We start from the raw sequence: 16,517 nt of genomic DNA, 5'->3' as shown, positions 1-16,517 counted from the left end.
AGTAAACCTGCACTGGTTCATCGGAATCTAATACTGGTCTCCCATGAGCCGCCTAAACCAAAAACTCTTAGAAGATTCACTCTTCTTGTACTTAAGTCGGCATTGTGCCTTTTGTATTCAATCCCGAATCCCGATGCGATTTCTGTGTTTCATGGTCAATGTGAAGGTCCAAGGGATACAGTAAACCTGCACGGGTGAATCGGAATCTAATACTGGTCTCCCATGAGCCGCTCAAACCACAAAACCCTTAGAAGATTCACTCTTCTTGTACTTAAGTCAGCATTGTGCAATAAGTATTCAATCCCGATGCGATTTCTGTGTTTCATGGTCAATGTGATTGTCCAAGGGATCCAGTAATCCTGCACTGGTGCATCGGAATCTAATACTGGTCTCCCAGGAGCCGCTCAAACCACAAACTCTTAGAAAAGTCACTCTTCTTGTACTTAAGTCGGCATTGTCCCTTTTGTATTCAATCCCGATGCAATTTCTGTGTTTCATGGTCAATGTGAAAGTCAAAGGGATACATTTATCGTGCACTGGTGCATCGGAATCTAATACTGGTCTCCCAGGAGCCGCTCAAATCACAAACTCTTAGAAAATTCACTCTTATTGTACTTAAGTTGGCACTGTGCATTTTGTATTCAATCCTGATGCGATATGTGTGTTTCATGGACAATATGAATGTCCAAGGGATACAGTAAACCTGCACTGGTGCATCGGAATCTCATACGGGTCTCCAAGGAGCCGCTCAAAGCACAAACTCCTAGAAGAATCATTCTTCTAGTACTTAAGTCAGCATAGTACCTTTTGTATTCAATCACGATGCAATTTCTGTGTTTCATGGTCAATGTGAAGGTCCAAATGATACAGTCAACCTGCATTGGTGCATCGGAATCTAATACTGGTCTCCCAGGAGCCGCTCAAAGCATAAACTCTTAGAAGATTCACTCTTCTTGTACTTAAGTTGGCAGTGTGCATTTTGTATTCAATCCGGATGCGATTTCTGTGCTTCATGGTCAATGTGAAGGTCCAAGGGATACAGTAAACCTGCACTGGTGCATCGGAATCTAATACTGGTCTCTCAGGAGCCGCTCAAACCACAAACTCTTTGAAAATTCACCATCTTGTACTTAAGTCGGCATTGTCCCTTTTGTATTCAATCCCGATGCAATTTCTGTATTTCATGGTCAATGTGAAGGTCAAAGGGATACAGTAAACGTGCACTGGTGAATCGGAATCTAATGCAGGTCTCCGAGGAGACGCTCTAAACACAAACTCTCCGAAGATTGACACTTCTTGAGGTTAAGTTGGCATTGTGAGTTTTGTATTCAATGCCGATGCAATTTCTGTGTTTCATGGACAATGAGAAGAGTCAAGGGATACAGTAAACGTGCACTGGTGCATCGGAATCTAATACTGGTCTCCCAGGAGCCGCTCAAACCACAAACTCTTAGAAAATTCACTCTTCTTGTACTTAAGTCGGCATTGTCCATTTTGTACACAATCCCGATGCAATTTCTGTGATTCATGGTCAATGTGAAGGTCCAAGGGATACAGTAAACCGGCACTGGTGCATCGGAATCTAATACTGGTCTCCCAGGAGCCGCTCAAACCACAAACTCTTAGGAGATTCACTCTTCTTGTTCTTAAGTCGGCATTGTGCCTTTTGTATTCAATCCCGATGCAATCTCTGTGTTTCATTGCCAATGTGAAGGTCCAAATGATACAGTCAACGTGCACCAGTGCATCGAAATCTAATACTGGTCTCCCAGGAGCCGCTCAAACCACAAACTCTTAGAAAATTCACTCTTCTTGTACTTAAGTCGGCATTGTCACTTTTGTATTCAATCCCGATGCAATTTCTGTGTTTCATGGTCAATGTGGAGGTCCAAGGGATACAGTAAACCTGCACTGGTGCATCGGAATCTAATACTGGACTCCCAGGAGCCGCTCAAACCACAAACTCTTAGAAAATTCACTCTTCTTGTACTTAAGTCGGCATTGTCCCTTTTGTATTCAATCCCGATGCAATTTCTGTGTTTCATGGTCAATGTGAAGGTCAAAGGGATACATTTATGGTGCACTGGTGCATCGGAATCTAATACTGGTCTCCCAGGAGCCGCTCAAACCACAAACTCTTAGAAAATTCACTCTTCTTGTACTTAAGTTGGCAATGTGCATTTTGTATTTAATCCCGATGCGATATGTGTGTTTCATGGACAATATGAAGGTTCAAGGGATACAGTAAACCTGCACTGGTGCATCGGAATCTCATACTGGTCTCCCAGGAGCCGCTCAAAGCACAAACTCCGAGAAGAATCATTCGTCTTGTACTTAAGTCAGCATTGTACATTTTGTATTCAATCCCGATGCAATTTCTGTGTTTCATGGTCAATGTGAAGGTCCAAATGATACAGTCAACCTGCACTGGTGCATCTGAATGTAATACTGGTCTGCCAGGAGCCGCTCAAAGCATAAACTCTTAGAAGATTCACTCTTCTTGTACTTAAGTCGGTTACTTACACTGCTGCTTTCTTTGATAATGATCAACAAGAACCAAATAATAGACTGTGTATGATAGAACATGTTCTCAACGAGAGTTTGTTTCATTTGTATAACATTTTATTCCATCATAGATGCTGCACTTACAGTTTCATATATGCATTGCAGCAGCAGACACAATAAAAGTAGCAATCAGCAGTGCTTAGTTTGTTGAATGGGTGAAAAATATGCCATTGTCCCAGTTCCACATATCCCCAAAATTTGATTCTGCCAAATTCTGTACTCTCTGAAATCGAATGTTTAATCCAAAGATGAAAGTGAACAAGTTTGATGCAGTATTGCTAATATTGTTTATTACTCATCTTGCTGAATGAAGTGCATACCGTGTCCTTTCTGAAAGGTTTGCAGAAGTAATGCACATACACACATACACACACACACACACACACACACACACACACACACATGCGCGCAAATGCAGATCACACATACATGACCACTGTCTCTGGCTGCTAGGGCCAGACTGGGAGCAACTGCGCATCATGGGAGAAACAACGGTCGTGTGTGTGTGTGTGTGTGTGTGTGTGTGTGTGTGTGTATGTGTGTGTGTGTGTGTGTGTGTGTGTGTGTGTTTTGTCCACTTTGGAAGAAGACATTCTGATCGAAAGCTTACGTGTTTAGTAGTCTTTTTGTTGTGCTTGTCTGTGACCTAACATCTCCTGTATACTGTGAATAGCAATGTATCTTTTTTATAATATGGTCATTATTCCAGCCTAGATTTTCTATTGTTTGTTTCCTTTTAAGACCTGATAAAGACAGTTGCTGACAATTTCTTTTTTCTTATTGGAGAAAAGCAAAACCATATGGGGGCCAGAATTAGATTGTAAATGAATATGGAATAGAGTATTTTTATTCTCCCTGTATGCAGTGTCACACTTCATTTCTGGCAGCACCACCTTCTCAACACATGACTGTCCCCCATCACCTCACCATAGTCTTCAAGTTATATCCTATAGCACTTCTGGGTGGACAAATAGATGAAGGATGTAGTTCAAAACAGTATAACTAAACTTAAAAGTCAAACTGCCCTTTTATAGAGACTGCCATCATTATTTAAACATATTAAACAACATCAAAACAGTCAAAAGAATTTTTTTTCAAAAGAGCAGAAAATTGTAGTGAAATTCATGAAAGGATTGTTTTAAATTGTTATATCTTAAATCAATAAGTATGTCAGCATTTCCCAGGATTTTCTGGCTTAATTAAGACTAGGTCATGCCACCACAGTGGTCAGACAGTGGACTTGCCTTCGAGAGGACAACGGACCCGAGTCCCATCGGGCCACCAAAATTTGGCTTTTCCTCGATTTCCCTAAATGATTTAAGACAAATGCTGGGATGGTTCCTTTAAAAAAGATGACATTCGGCTGAGAAAGCTAATTTCTGTGGCAGGTCTGATGACACAGTGCTGGTGGAAGCACGAGTATTTCAGAGCACTCCATTCATTGCACATTGTTAAACATAGGGCTCTGCTGCAGACAACCCCTGTATGTTCCCATGTTGACAACACTGTTGAATTACAATTTCTGTGGCTCGGGAGCAATGAGATTGGGCAGTGAATCAATAGAAATGTGTCTTCTGGTTGAATCATTCATGTTTCGCATTACACCTGCTTGACGGTTTTGTGCACATACACTGTCAACAGAGTGAATTGGTGCTTGAAAGGTGCACTTTGCTACAGACGTAGGCCAGTGGGAGCAATATTATGCTATGGAGGACATTCACCTGGTCTTCTGTGGGTCCTGTGGTAGTAACTGAAGGCTCCATAACAGCTTTGTTCTGTGTGAACATTATTGTGCACTGTCCGCACCCTGTCCCTAATGAAGGTGACATGTTTCAACAATATGACTTTCAGTGTCACGAGGCCAGAATCAAATTCACCCCTTCTGAATCTGATGGAATACATCTGCGATGCTATCAGATACCAGTTCTGCACCCAGAAACCACTGATCTCCAATTTATGGGAATTACATGACCTGTGCTTAGACATGCAGTGCTGCATAATGCTGGGAACATACCTCACATAATGCTGGGAACATACTTGAAATTTGTTGAACTTGTCCCACACAAAATCACTGCTGTATTGTGTTCCAACAGTGGACAAACACATTATCAAACAGGAGGTCATAGTGTTTTGTCTCATCAGTTTATATATTCAATGCTTGAATGAAAGGTGTGCTCTTTTCCTATTTTCTGCCATTGCGTGTATGAGTAAAGCAGGATGTTCTACCATTTGGGCTTGTTTATATGAAGGCTGTCAGTATTACCACCTGCACAGATACTAAATGCTCCTTTTGTGAAGACCTTTTATCTTGAGAACACTTTTAACTTTGTTTCACAAATGGCAGCACAGTTTCAAGAAAGCTTCATAATTTAATGTAATAGTTAAAATAATACCTTCAGCAAAAGATGTGTGCGTTGGAGTGGGGAAAAAGATTGGAGATGTATGTAGTTTAATTTTCGTAAATTGTTAAGAAGGTTAACAGCTTGGCATGCTAAGATAAATTCAGACATTCTCTAAAAAAAGAGAAAAAGATTAATTTAACAGAATCAGTGAGGTATACAAATTTAACAACAGACTTGTAGAACCATTATTTTGTAGGTCAGATTAGATTAGATTCAGCTTTTGTTCCAAGACCCAAAACATGAGATGATTCTCATGGGTGAGTAACATGCCAGAAAGTATAACATAAAAAATATAAAACATTTGAATACCCTGATCGTTTGTCAGGAGATCATCAAACTAGGTGAATACAATACAAACTGGAACAGCTAATATTTTCAGAATTGATACGCTGTCAGACTGAAACATTGTTATGCACTATTAATAAATTTATCAAACAAAAAGTACATAATTTTGACTGTTATGACAAAGTGCTCTCAGAACTGAAATCTAACAGACATTCTTATTTAAGCTGGCCTAACAGCCACTGTTAAGATATTCATCTATAGAGTCTTTCAAACTCTGTTTAAACCATGCTTTATCTGATACCAAGTTTTTAATGGTGTCTTTCTTCCACAGATAAATTGTGTTGTAACGCGAGGTTTTAATGAAGATGAAGTGTGCAGTTTTGTGTAGTTAACAAAAGAGAGTAATGTTGACCTAAGATTTATCAAGTACATGCCTTTCAGCGGCAACAAATGGAATGATGGGAAGATGGTCTCATTTAGTGAAATGCTCCAAATAATTAGAAAGCAGTGGCCTAACTTCGATCCTCTTCCCAATGGGCCCAATGATACCTCAAAGGTACGTGCAGTATTACATATGAACATACATTGAAAATAATTTAATGTTTATGACTTACTACCAATCACAAGAATACTTCACATCTGCTGGTGGTATGAGAGATGGACTGGTTTAGTTATATATTTCTCATCCCATTCAGTAAGTCTGTCCTGGCCTAGGTTTCTCTGTAGCTTTTCTGCAACTCTCCCTATTTCCTAAACCTTGACAAGCCTTTTCTTTCTTCCCTTTTCCTTCCCCTTCATTGTTTCTGCCAGAAGAAGAAGCCACTGGCTCCAAAAGCTTGCACATTTCCGTAACTTTAAGGGGAGTTAGAAGGGGAAAACATTCTTGTTCACTTTTTCGGGTTTTTATCTGATTATAAAATTTGCAATTTTCCAAAAAAATGATATGTATATTACTTATAAACTTGCGTGGGAAGTATTTTAGTTTATTTTCTAAAATATAATCTACACCAGTTGAAAATGTTAAAATTTTTACATGCATTATTTCGAGACCTAATAAAATCGGTACTTTTTTATATACAGGGTAGTCCATTGATCATGACTGGGCCAAATATCTCACGAAATAAGTGTCAAACGAAAAAACTACAAAGAACGAAATTTGTCTAGCTGGAAGGGAGAAACCAGCTGGCGCAATGGTTGGCCTGCTATAAGGCACTGCCATAGCTCAAACTGATATCAACTGTGTTTTTTAAAATAGGAACCCCATTTTTTATTACGTATTCGTGTAATACGTAAAGAAATAGGAATGTTTTAGTTTGACCACTTTTTTCGCTTTGTGATAGATGGCGCTGTAATAGTCACAAACATATGGCTCATAATTTTAGATGAACAGTTGGTAACAGGTAGGTTTTTTAAATTAAAATACAGAACGTAGGTACATTTGAACATTTTATTTCGGTTGTTCCAATGTGATACATGTACCTTTGTGAACTTATCATTTCTAAGAACCCATGCTGTTACGGCGTGATTACCTGTGAATACCACATTAATGCAATCAATGCTTAAAATGATGTCTGTCAACCTCAATGCCTTTGGCAATACGTGTAATGACATTCCTCTCAACAGTGAGTAGTTCGCCTTCCGTAATGTTCGCACATGCATTGACAATGCACTGACGCATGTTGTCAGGCATTGTCGGTGGATCACAATAGCAAATATCCTTCAACTTTCCCCACAGAAAGAAATCTGGGGACGTCAGATCCGGTGAACGTGCGGGCCATGGTATGGTGCTTTGACGACCAATCCACCTGTCATGAAATATGCTATTCAATAATGCTTCAACCGCACGCAATCTATGTGCCGGACATCCATCATGTTGGAAGTACATCGCCATTCTGTCATGCAGTGAAACATCTTGTAGTAACATTGGTAGAACATTACGCAGGCAATCAGCATACATTGCACCATTTAGATTGCCATCGATAAAATGGGGGCCAATTATCCTTCGTCCCTTAATGCCACACCATACATTAACCTGCCAAGGTCGCTGCTGTTCCACTTGTCGCTGCCATCGTAGATTTTCTGTTGGCCAATAGTGCATATTATTGCGGTTTAGGTTACCGCTGTTGGTGAATGATGCTTCATCGCTAAATAGAACGCATGCAAAAAATCTTTCATCGTCCTGTAATTTCTCTTGTGCCCTGTGGCAGAACTGTACATGACGTTCAAAGTCATCGCCATGCAATTCCTGGTGCATAGAAATATGGTACGGGTGCAATCGATGTTGATGTAGCATTCTCAACACCGACGTTTTTGAGATTCCCAATTCTTGCGCAATTTGTCTGCTCCTGATGTGTGGATTAGCTGCCCCAGCAGCTAAAACACCTACTAGGGCATCATCATCATTTGTTGCAGGTCGTGGTTGGTGTTTCACATGTGGCTGGACACTTCCTGTTTCCTTAAATAATGTAACTGTCGGGCGAATGGTCCGGACACTTCGATGATGTCGTCCAGGATACCGAGCAGCATACATAGCACACGCCCCTTGGGCATTTTGTTCACAATAACCATACATCAACACGATATCGACCTTTTCCGCAATTGGTAAACGGTCCATTTTAACACGGGTAATGTATCACGAAGCAAATACCGTCCGCACTGGCAGAATGTTATGTGATACCACATACTTATATGTTTGTGACTATTACAGCAGCTGGCCAGAGTGGCCGAGCGGTGCTAGGCACTACAGTCTGGAAACGCGCGACCGCTACGGTCGCAGGTTCGAATCCTGCCTCAGGCATGGATGTGTGTGATGTCCTTAGGTTAGTTAGGTTTAAGTATTTCTAAGTTCTAGGGGACTGATGACCTCAGAAGTTAAGTCCCATAGTGCTCAGAGCCATTTGAACCATTTTTGACTATTACAGCCCCATCTATCACAAAGCGAAAAAAGTGGTCCAGCTAAAACATTCATATTTCTTTACGTACTACATGAATATGTAATAAAAAATGGGGGTTCCTATTTTTAAAAAATGCAGTTGATATGAGTTTGACCTATGGCAGCGCCATCTAGCAGGCCAACCATAGTGCCATCTGGTTTCTCCCTTCAAGCTAGACGAATTTTGTTCTTTGTAGTTTTTTCATTTGATGCTTATTTCGTGAGATATTTGGCCTGGTCACTATCAATGGACCACCCTGTAGAAAGCTGTGGATTGCTGTGTTATGAAGGTTAAATTATGTGTTTGTATTGGTAGCAGTGTCAAAAATAGTATCGTATCTTTTCATAGTATAAACATGCTTTGTATATCAAAGTGCTAACGTTTTTCCGAGGAAAAGTGACGAATAGACTGGTAAATCTCTCAGAAAGTATGACTCCAAAATGAAGTGTTTTTAAGAAATGTGGGTTTCATGGTAATAAAATTTTGAATAAAGAGAAACATTGTATTCAGCATGTGGTGTGTGAAGTTACAGACAGTGAAATACTGGCAAATTCATGAGTATCTAGAGAAACACCCATTAGTGCTTCGAAGATTAAAATAAAACATAGTGATAACACAGTTATCTCAAAACAAACCTCATGCAAACGGTAGGTTAGGTTATATTCTGATACATTTACACATCCTAATAGGGATGTTATGTGAATGTGTGTGCTGTATGTTTGTGGAGGGCCAGTTAGTTTACATGAAGACATTGAGGTATCAAATGGACAAGCCAGGAAACTTATCATTAATTCTGCCAGTTGTAAATATACTAATTCATTTTGGAGTTCTGATAAGTGTAAAGATAATTATTTTAAAATAAATATTAGGTGGTTTTATGGATTGAGAGCTATTGGCAAAGGACACACTGCAGCAGAAACAATGTGTGTCGTGATGTATATGCCACGCCCACTTTGTAAAATGGACAAGTATGCAGGATTTATTGGAGCTGCTGTGAAATCTGCTGCCTGTGATTCAATTAAGGGTGCTGCAAATGAAGCTGCTGAAATAAACGATGGTATGATTGACATATCAGTAGCTTTTGGGGCACTTGGTAGAAGTGCAGCTGCAGTTCTAAGAATTCTGTTGCTACAGTGACCAGTGTGGATACTGGAAAGCTAATAGATTTCCAAATTTTAACCAAATATTGTTATAAGTATAAATCAGGGAATGAAGAAGGGCATATCTGTGACAGAAATTATGAAGGACAACTAGTCGTACGGAGGCCTGTGCAGCTGTTGAAATTTATAATCGATCTGTAAACTAAAGGGGAGTGTGTTACACTAAGTTCTTAGGTTAGGCAGACTCAAATGCGTATAACAGTGTAGTAGCCACTCAGCCTTATGGTGAGAAGCTTATCACAGAAATGGAATGTGTTGGTCATGTCCAGAAGAGGATGGGTACCAGATTGAGGAAGTTGAAACAAAGTTTGAGAGACAAGAAATTTTCAGGTGGTAAGACCATAAGAAGCAGGCTGACAGACAACATGATTGATTAACTACAACAGTATTATGAGATTGCCATTAGAAATAATACTGAGGATTTGTTGAAAATGAAGCAGGCAGTATGGGCTACCTTCTTCCAGAGACTGTCAGCTGATGATAAACCAGTACACCATCTTTGCCCTCCTGGATCTGGTTCATGGTGCAATTACCGCAATGCCCAGTACTCAAACAGGTCATACAGCCATAAACATTCCATCCCAGCAGCAGTTGTGGATATCATAAAACCTGTTTACAGAGACCTGGCAATCCTGAATTGTTGAAGAAGTGTCTGCATTGTCAGACTCAAAATCCCAATGAGTCATTCAATAATCTTATAGTGTCAATGTCATCGTAACTGCCGTCTGCGTCACGTCTGCTGTGCAGCGAGCTACGCTAGTTTAAGTATTAACTCTATTTTTTTACTTGTCACTTCTTCTTCCGTGTGTTTTTGCTTTTAGGAAGCTTTAATTGTCGAGTGCTAGTAATAGTGTTGCATAGATTTTGTGTTTGTTTTCAATACAGTCAGAGAGAGTCTGTTTAGTCAGCCATAGCGCCAGTAGTGCTAGTGTTTGTTTTGAATACAGTCCAGAGACAGGTAGTGCTATTTTCATTGTTTTCTACAGGAAGTATCTAGTAACCACAATTTAGTCAACTATCAGCCGCCTTTAGTGAATTAGCAGTCTAGTTATAAGTTGATTAACTCTCTACAGTAAATTGATTTCTTAGTATGGATAGGATGTGAGACTGCTGTGTACGGACACAGGAGGAGCTGGCCACTGTTCGCGAACAGCTGAACGTGTTGATGGCCGTGGTTAGCCGTCTTCTGGCTGCTGCCTCGGAGTGTAGTGGCAGTGGGGAGTCTGGTGCATTGCATGGTACACCCCAGGTGTTACATGCTTCACCCACTGACCCTGCTGTCGACACATCTTTGCGGGTACCGGGCGCGGTTGGGCCACCCTCTTCCCAAGGGGAGTGGCGGGTTCAGCGGCGTTCGCGGCGCACGAGGCGGAGGGTCAGTGTGGAGGCTGGCCGTGTGGCATCGTCCGTTCTGCCTGTGAGTGGACATGTGGCCACTCCTTGAGCAAGGTCCGAGCAGGCACATGGGGGGGAGGGGTTTATTAGTTATTGGGAGCTCCAACGTTAGGCGGGTGATGGAGCCCCTTAGGGAAATAGCGGAATGGTCGGGGAAGAAGGTCGGTGTTCACTCTGTCTGCTTGCCGGGGGTCTCATCTGAGATGTGGAGGAGGCCGTGCCGGCAGTGATAGAGAGCACTGGTTGCACCCGACTGCAAATTGTTGCTCATGTCGGCACCAATGACTCCTGCCGTCTGGATTCAGAGGTCATCCTCAGTTCGTACAGGCAGTTAGCAGAGTTGGTGAAGGCGGAAAGCCTCGCGGGGTGGAATCTGAGCTAACTATTTGCAGTATCGTTCCCAGAAACGATAGTGGTCCTCTGGTTTGGAGCCGAGTGGAAGGCTTAAACCAAGGGCTCAGACCACTCTGCGGAGATCTGGGGTGCAAATTTCTCGACCTCCGCTATCGGGTGGAGAAATGTAGGGTCCCCCTGAATAGGTCATGTGTGCACTACATGCAAGAAGCGGCTACAAGGGTAGTGGAGTATGTGTGGAGTGCACATGTGGGTTTTTTAGGTTAGAGAATTCCCTCCCTAGGCCCGACAAGACACCTCCTGAGATGCGACAAGGTAGGAGTAGACAAAATGCAACAGGGAATAACAATATTAATGTGCTAATAGTAAACTGCAGGAGCGTCTATAGAAAGGTCCCAGAACTGCTCTGATTAATAAACGGTCACAATGCCCACATAGTACTAGGGACAGAAAGTTGGCTGAAACCAAATGTAAACAGTAATGAAATTCTAAACTCAGATTGGAATGTATACCGCAGAGACAGGCTGGACAGTGAAGGGGGAGGCATGTTTAAAGCGATAAGAAGTGCAATAGTATCGAAGGAAATTGACGGAGATCCGAAATGTGAAATAATTTGGGTGAAGGTCATGGTTAAAGCAGGCTCAGACATGGTAATTGGATGTCTCTATAGGCCCCCTGGCTCAGCAGCTGATGTGGCTGAGCACCTGAAGGATAATTTGGAAAATATTTCGAGTAGATTTGCCCACCATGTTATAGTTCTGGGTGGAGATTTTAATTTGCCGGATATAGACTGGGAGACTCAAACTTTCATAACGGGTGGCAGGGGCAAAGAATCCAGTGAAATTTTTTAAGAGCTTTATCTGAAAACTACCTTGAGCAGTTAAACAGAGAACCGACTCATGGCGATAACATATTAGACCTTCTAGTGACAAACAGACCTGAACTATTTGAAACGGTTAATGCAGAACAGGGAATCAGCGATCATAAAGCAGTTACTGCATCGATGATTTCAGCCGTAAATAGAAATATTAAAAAAGGTACGAAGATTTTTCTGGTTAGCAAAAGTGACAAAAATCAGATTTCAGAGTACCTGATGGCTCAACACAAAAGTTTTGTTTTAAGTACAGCATGTCATTCTCAATGGAGAGAAGTCTTCCGAAGTAAGAGTGATTTCAGGTGTGCTGCAGGGGCGTGTCGTAGGACCGTTGCTATTCACAATGTACGTAAATGACCTTGTGAATGACATCGGAAGTTCACTGAGGCTTTTTGCGGATGATGCTGTGGTATATTGAGATGTTGCAACAGTGAAAAATTGTACTGAAATGCAGGATGATCTGCAGCGAATTGATGAATGGTGCAGGGAATGGCAATTGAATCTCAATGTAGACAAGTGTAATGTGCTGCGAATACATAGAAAGAAAGATCCCATATCGTTTAGCTACAATATAGCAGATCAGCAATTGGAAGCAGTTAATTCCATAAATTATCTGGGAGTATGCATTAGGACTGATTTAAAATGGAATGATCATATAAAGTTGATCGTCGGTAAATCAGATGCCAGACTGAGATTCAGTGGAAGAATCCTAAGGAAACGCAATCCGAAAACAAAGGAATTAGGTTACAGTACACTTGTTCGCCCACTGTTTGAATACTGCTCAGCAGTGTGGGATCCATACCAGATAGGGTTGATAGAAGAGATAGAGAAGATCCAACAGAGAGCAGCATGCTTCGTTATAGGATCATTTAGTAATCGTGAAAGCGTTACGGAGATGTTAGGTAAACTCCAGTGGAAGACTCTGCAGGAGAGACGCTCAGTAGCTCGGTACGGGTTTTTGTTGAAGTTTCGAAAACATACCTTCACCGAGGAGTCAAGCAGTATATCTCGCGAAGAGACCATTAGGATAAAATGAGAGAGATTAGAGCCCGCACAGAGGCATACCGACAATCCTTCTTTCCACGAACAATACGAGACTGGAATAGAAGGGAGAACCAATAGAGGTACTCAAGGTACCCTACACCGTCAGGTGGCTTGAGGAGTATGGATGTAGATGTAGATGTAGACCAAAAAATGTTTTTCTCGTAATGAAGACACTAAAGTGGGGGTCAGCTATGCTGTTATTGCTTTTAATGATGGCAACATTGGTAGCGTGAAAGTGCTACAACATATGGGAATTAATTCTGGAGCAAACTGCATCAGAGAATTTGAATGGATGGACAAGGTTTGCATTGGTAAAGCAAAGTATGCAGCACAGTTGGCCACTACGGAGTCCAGAAAGAAGAAAACAAGAAAAAACTTAAAAAAGATCAAGAGGATGATATACAGTAAGGTGCAGGGTGCTTCTGAGTGACTAAAAATAAAATGTTAAGCATATATTGAGTTACAGTCTATTAAAACTTTAAAAACTCTTCCTGAAAATTTACATTTTCTCTTGCATTTTTCCCTAAATCTCAGAAACTACTTCGAGTAGCGAATTCAAATTTTCAGGGAGTAATAACATACGTATCCTGAGTCTTCTTAACTAAAAGAAAAACATAATGTTATGTATAAATAAAATTATTTAGAATAACATACAAAAAAGTACACAAAATTTTAACTGTGTAATTAAAAAATTGTATTTCCAAAAGCAGTGGCTGAAATGCAATTATTGTAAGACTCAGAACATATAGTTTAATGTGCTGTAAAAGTTTCTTGTCAATGGCTACAGTTGTTCCTGAAATACGGGGAAGTTAAGTCACTAAATTTAACATTGTCAGGATAGGGCGTTCAAACTCCCCTTAATGCACGTTTTCTCCTTCCTCCACTTGGTGAGCGACACATTTATAGTATTTTCCCAACAGCAGTAGCTATTTTCTTACAATTTCTTTTTGCCGGCATACCATGTCCCGGGCTTCAAGGGATGTGTGGGATTTATTACCTCAATGAGTGAACACTTCTGTGGCACGTGCAACCGTTTACGGATAACAGTTGATGGCAATTTGGAGGTGTGTCTCTTTGGGAATTCAGAGATATCTCTCAGGTGAGTGATGAAACATAGAATAATCGTGTCCAAGTGAAAGTTCATGCGAGGAAACCATAAAATTACTAGAAGACTGACAGACTGATCAGTATTTTACCTTCAGGAGGTGAAATTCCAAAACTTCTTATAGACACATTCGTTCCTCTTGTCCTCACATTAGTCGTGGAGTCCGAGTGACCTTTCAGACCTTCAGAAACTTATCCCTCTTTCCTCTCTCATGAAGGAACTGATAGTTCCAAATGCTGAGTATAGAATAATACTTTTAAACTGTTTGCCATGCACATTAGGTATGTGGTTGGTATATGGAAGAGATAAACTGCAGTTAAATCCAGCAGGTATGAAATGAGTAATCTTTTCTTGAAGTTTTCAGCTTGCACCCTCCTCCCTCCCAGACATACAAACCAGATACCTCTAGCTAAATAATTTGTGAGTATATATAATTTGCCTCTGTCAACATCATGTTACACTAACCTATTTGTGAGATTAAATTAAAGGAAAGTAATCAGGACTGGAAATTATGTAAAGACATTTTTAGCTATGTCCCTAGGTTGTAATAAAGTTAACACAGTATTTCTGTCCATGTGATGGTAACTATGATTCGCCAGCCACCGTTGCCAAGCGGTTCTAGGCGCCTCAGTCCACAACCGCGCGACTGCTACGGTCGCAGGTTTGAATCCTGCCTTGGCTCAGATGTTAAGTCCCATAGTGCCCAGAGCCATTTGAACTGTGATTCATGATTATCAGAGTCTATATGTTCCAAATAAAAATTGGAACTTCATGTGTATAAATGTACAAATTATTAGACAATGGGACCAACAACTGACACTTCTAAATTGATGACTAGACTAAGAGATTAATAATAGGAAAAAAACTGCAAGTTACTTGGCGATAAGTTTGTTTCAGGACATGGTAAGGGGGGTGGGGGGTGGGAAGAATCAGCTCTCTCTTTGTGAGCATAACAGAAATCCTTTATCAACCGAAGGTAAAATAAGGTATATAAATATAGGGTCAAACAATTAATTTAAGTATCTTAGAAACCAAATGACTAATGAAATTGGAAGCTAAGAAAAGTAAGTTCGTAGTAAGTAGGGTGAAACACAGGGGGCTGCAACATATTGCCATTATTGTTTGACTTGTCTATCAAAGAAAAAAGAAATGGATCAAAACAAAATAAAAGTGAGAATGGAAATGTATCAGAAGCAGATAGGAATAAGCAAGGAGCATATTCTTTAATAAATAAAAAAAAAAAAAAAACTGACATGTGAGGCAGATGTTCCTACAATTTTATGTTCAAAGCACAGCAGTCTGTGAAAGCAAAATATTTATGACATTGAAAAAAGAAAATCAGTGAGTGAAAAGTGTGTGTAGGTGAATTGTGGTGAAAGACTGGATATTGGAACTTCTGTTAGGCTGCCCAGTATTAGTTAACTTGGTGGTAAAGGAGCAAGTTTGCAAGGGCAGATAACTGTTTGACTACGTAAAATAGAGTGGGAGTATGGAAAAGCTAGTCCAAGATAGGATGAAAAAGATAACAGCAACTTAAAAAATGAATTGATAAGTTACCATGAACCCCATTCCAATCTAGTGAATGCAGTGGTTGACAATATCTTGTGACATTCGCCTATAAGGCTCAAACAATAATTGCTAAATAAAAATACAAAATGTTGACAAGACTGTATCTAAGCTGTCACTCTCTTTTGAAACAAGGGTGTTTAAACCAACAAACACGCAGGAAAGCAGGGACAACTCGCACACTAGAGAAGGATGGGCAGTATCATTGAAGGAGTGAGCATAAACTGTGTGGAATATGTGTGGTGCAAGTAATGAGAAGAGGAAAAATGTTGATCTGGAAACAAGGGAATAAAAATTTGCCACGTGAAGACACAACATGGTACTGTGCTGATGAGTGTGTACAAGTGGTGATATACAATATACATTGATAAAGGAACTCTGCATTGGGGCCAGAAGACCACGCAATGCTCTTTGAGAGATATCCTCTACTATATATCTATGGAGAGTTAGGGGGTCAGTATACAACTCTCCAGGCTGTTATCAACTTCCAGAAGTTGAAGACACTACTTCTCACTTGAGTAGCTCCTCAGCTGGAACTACAAGCAGAGTGTACCCTATTCCAGTCTGTCCACCGAGCAGAATTTCCCGGCTCTACAAGGAATTGAACCTGATCCCTTTCTATGGCACGCCTGTGGCATACTGACTGCATAGCTGTGGCAAGAGTCATAATATACACTTGTGAACAATTGAGTTATAACTATTCTGTTTATTGGGGAGAGAGTATGTATATTGCCACCGTGAATGAAATAGTTTAGTGTATCGTAACTGGAATGTATTCAGACCTCGTACTTGTGTGAGAGCGCAGTGTCTTAGACACTTGTAGTGTTTGTCTTA

At 40.6% G+C, this 16,517-nt stretch overlaps 1 protein-coding gene across 1 annotated transcript in view; it reads left to right on the top strand.

The window, feature by feature from the left end:
• Positions 1–5,718: 5,718 nt before the first annotated feature.
• Positions 5,719–16,517, top strand: part of LOC124799306 (molybdenum cofactor biosynthesis protein 1-like) — a 29,484-nt gene continuing 18,685 nt past the window's right edge. Inside the window, exons 1-2 of the mRNA XM_047262897.1 lie at positions 5,719–5,808; positions 13,939–14,111. Of these exons, the coding sequence (XP_047118853.1) occupies positions 5,719–5,808; positions 13,939–14,111 (263 nt within the window). The remainder of the gene's footprint in view (positions 5,809–13,938; positions 14,112–16,517) is intronic.

The sequence above is a fragment of the Schistocerca piceifrons genome, chromosome 1 (genome assembly GCF_021461385.2).
Source record: "Schistocerca piceifrons isolate TAMUIC-IGC-003096 chromosome 1, iqSchPice1.1, whole genome shotgun sequence".
NCBI lineage: Eukaryota > Metazoa > Arthropoda > Insecta > Orthoptera > Acrididae > Schistocerca > Schistocerca piceifrons.
The sequence above is the reverse complement of the archived record's forward strand: the minus strand, read 5'-3'. Positions and strand labels throughout refer to the sequence as shown.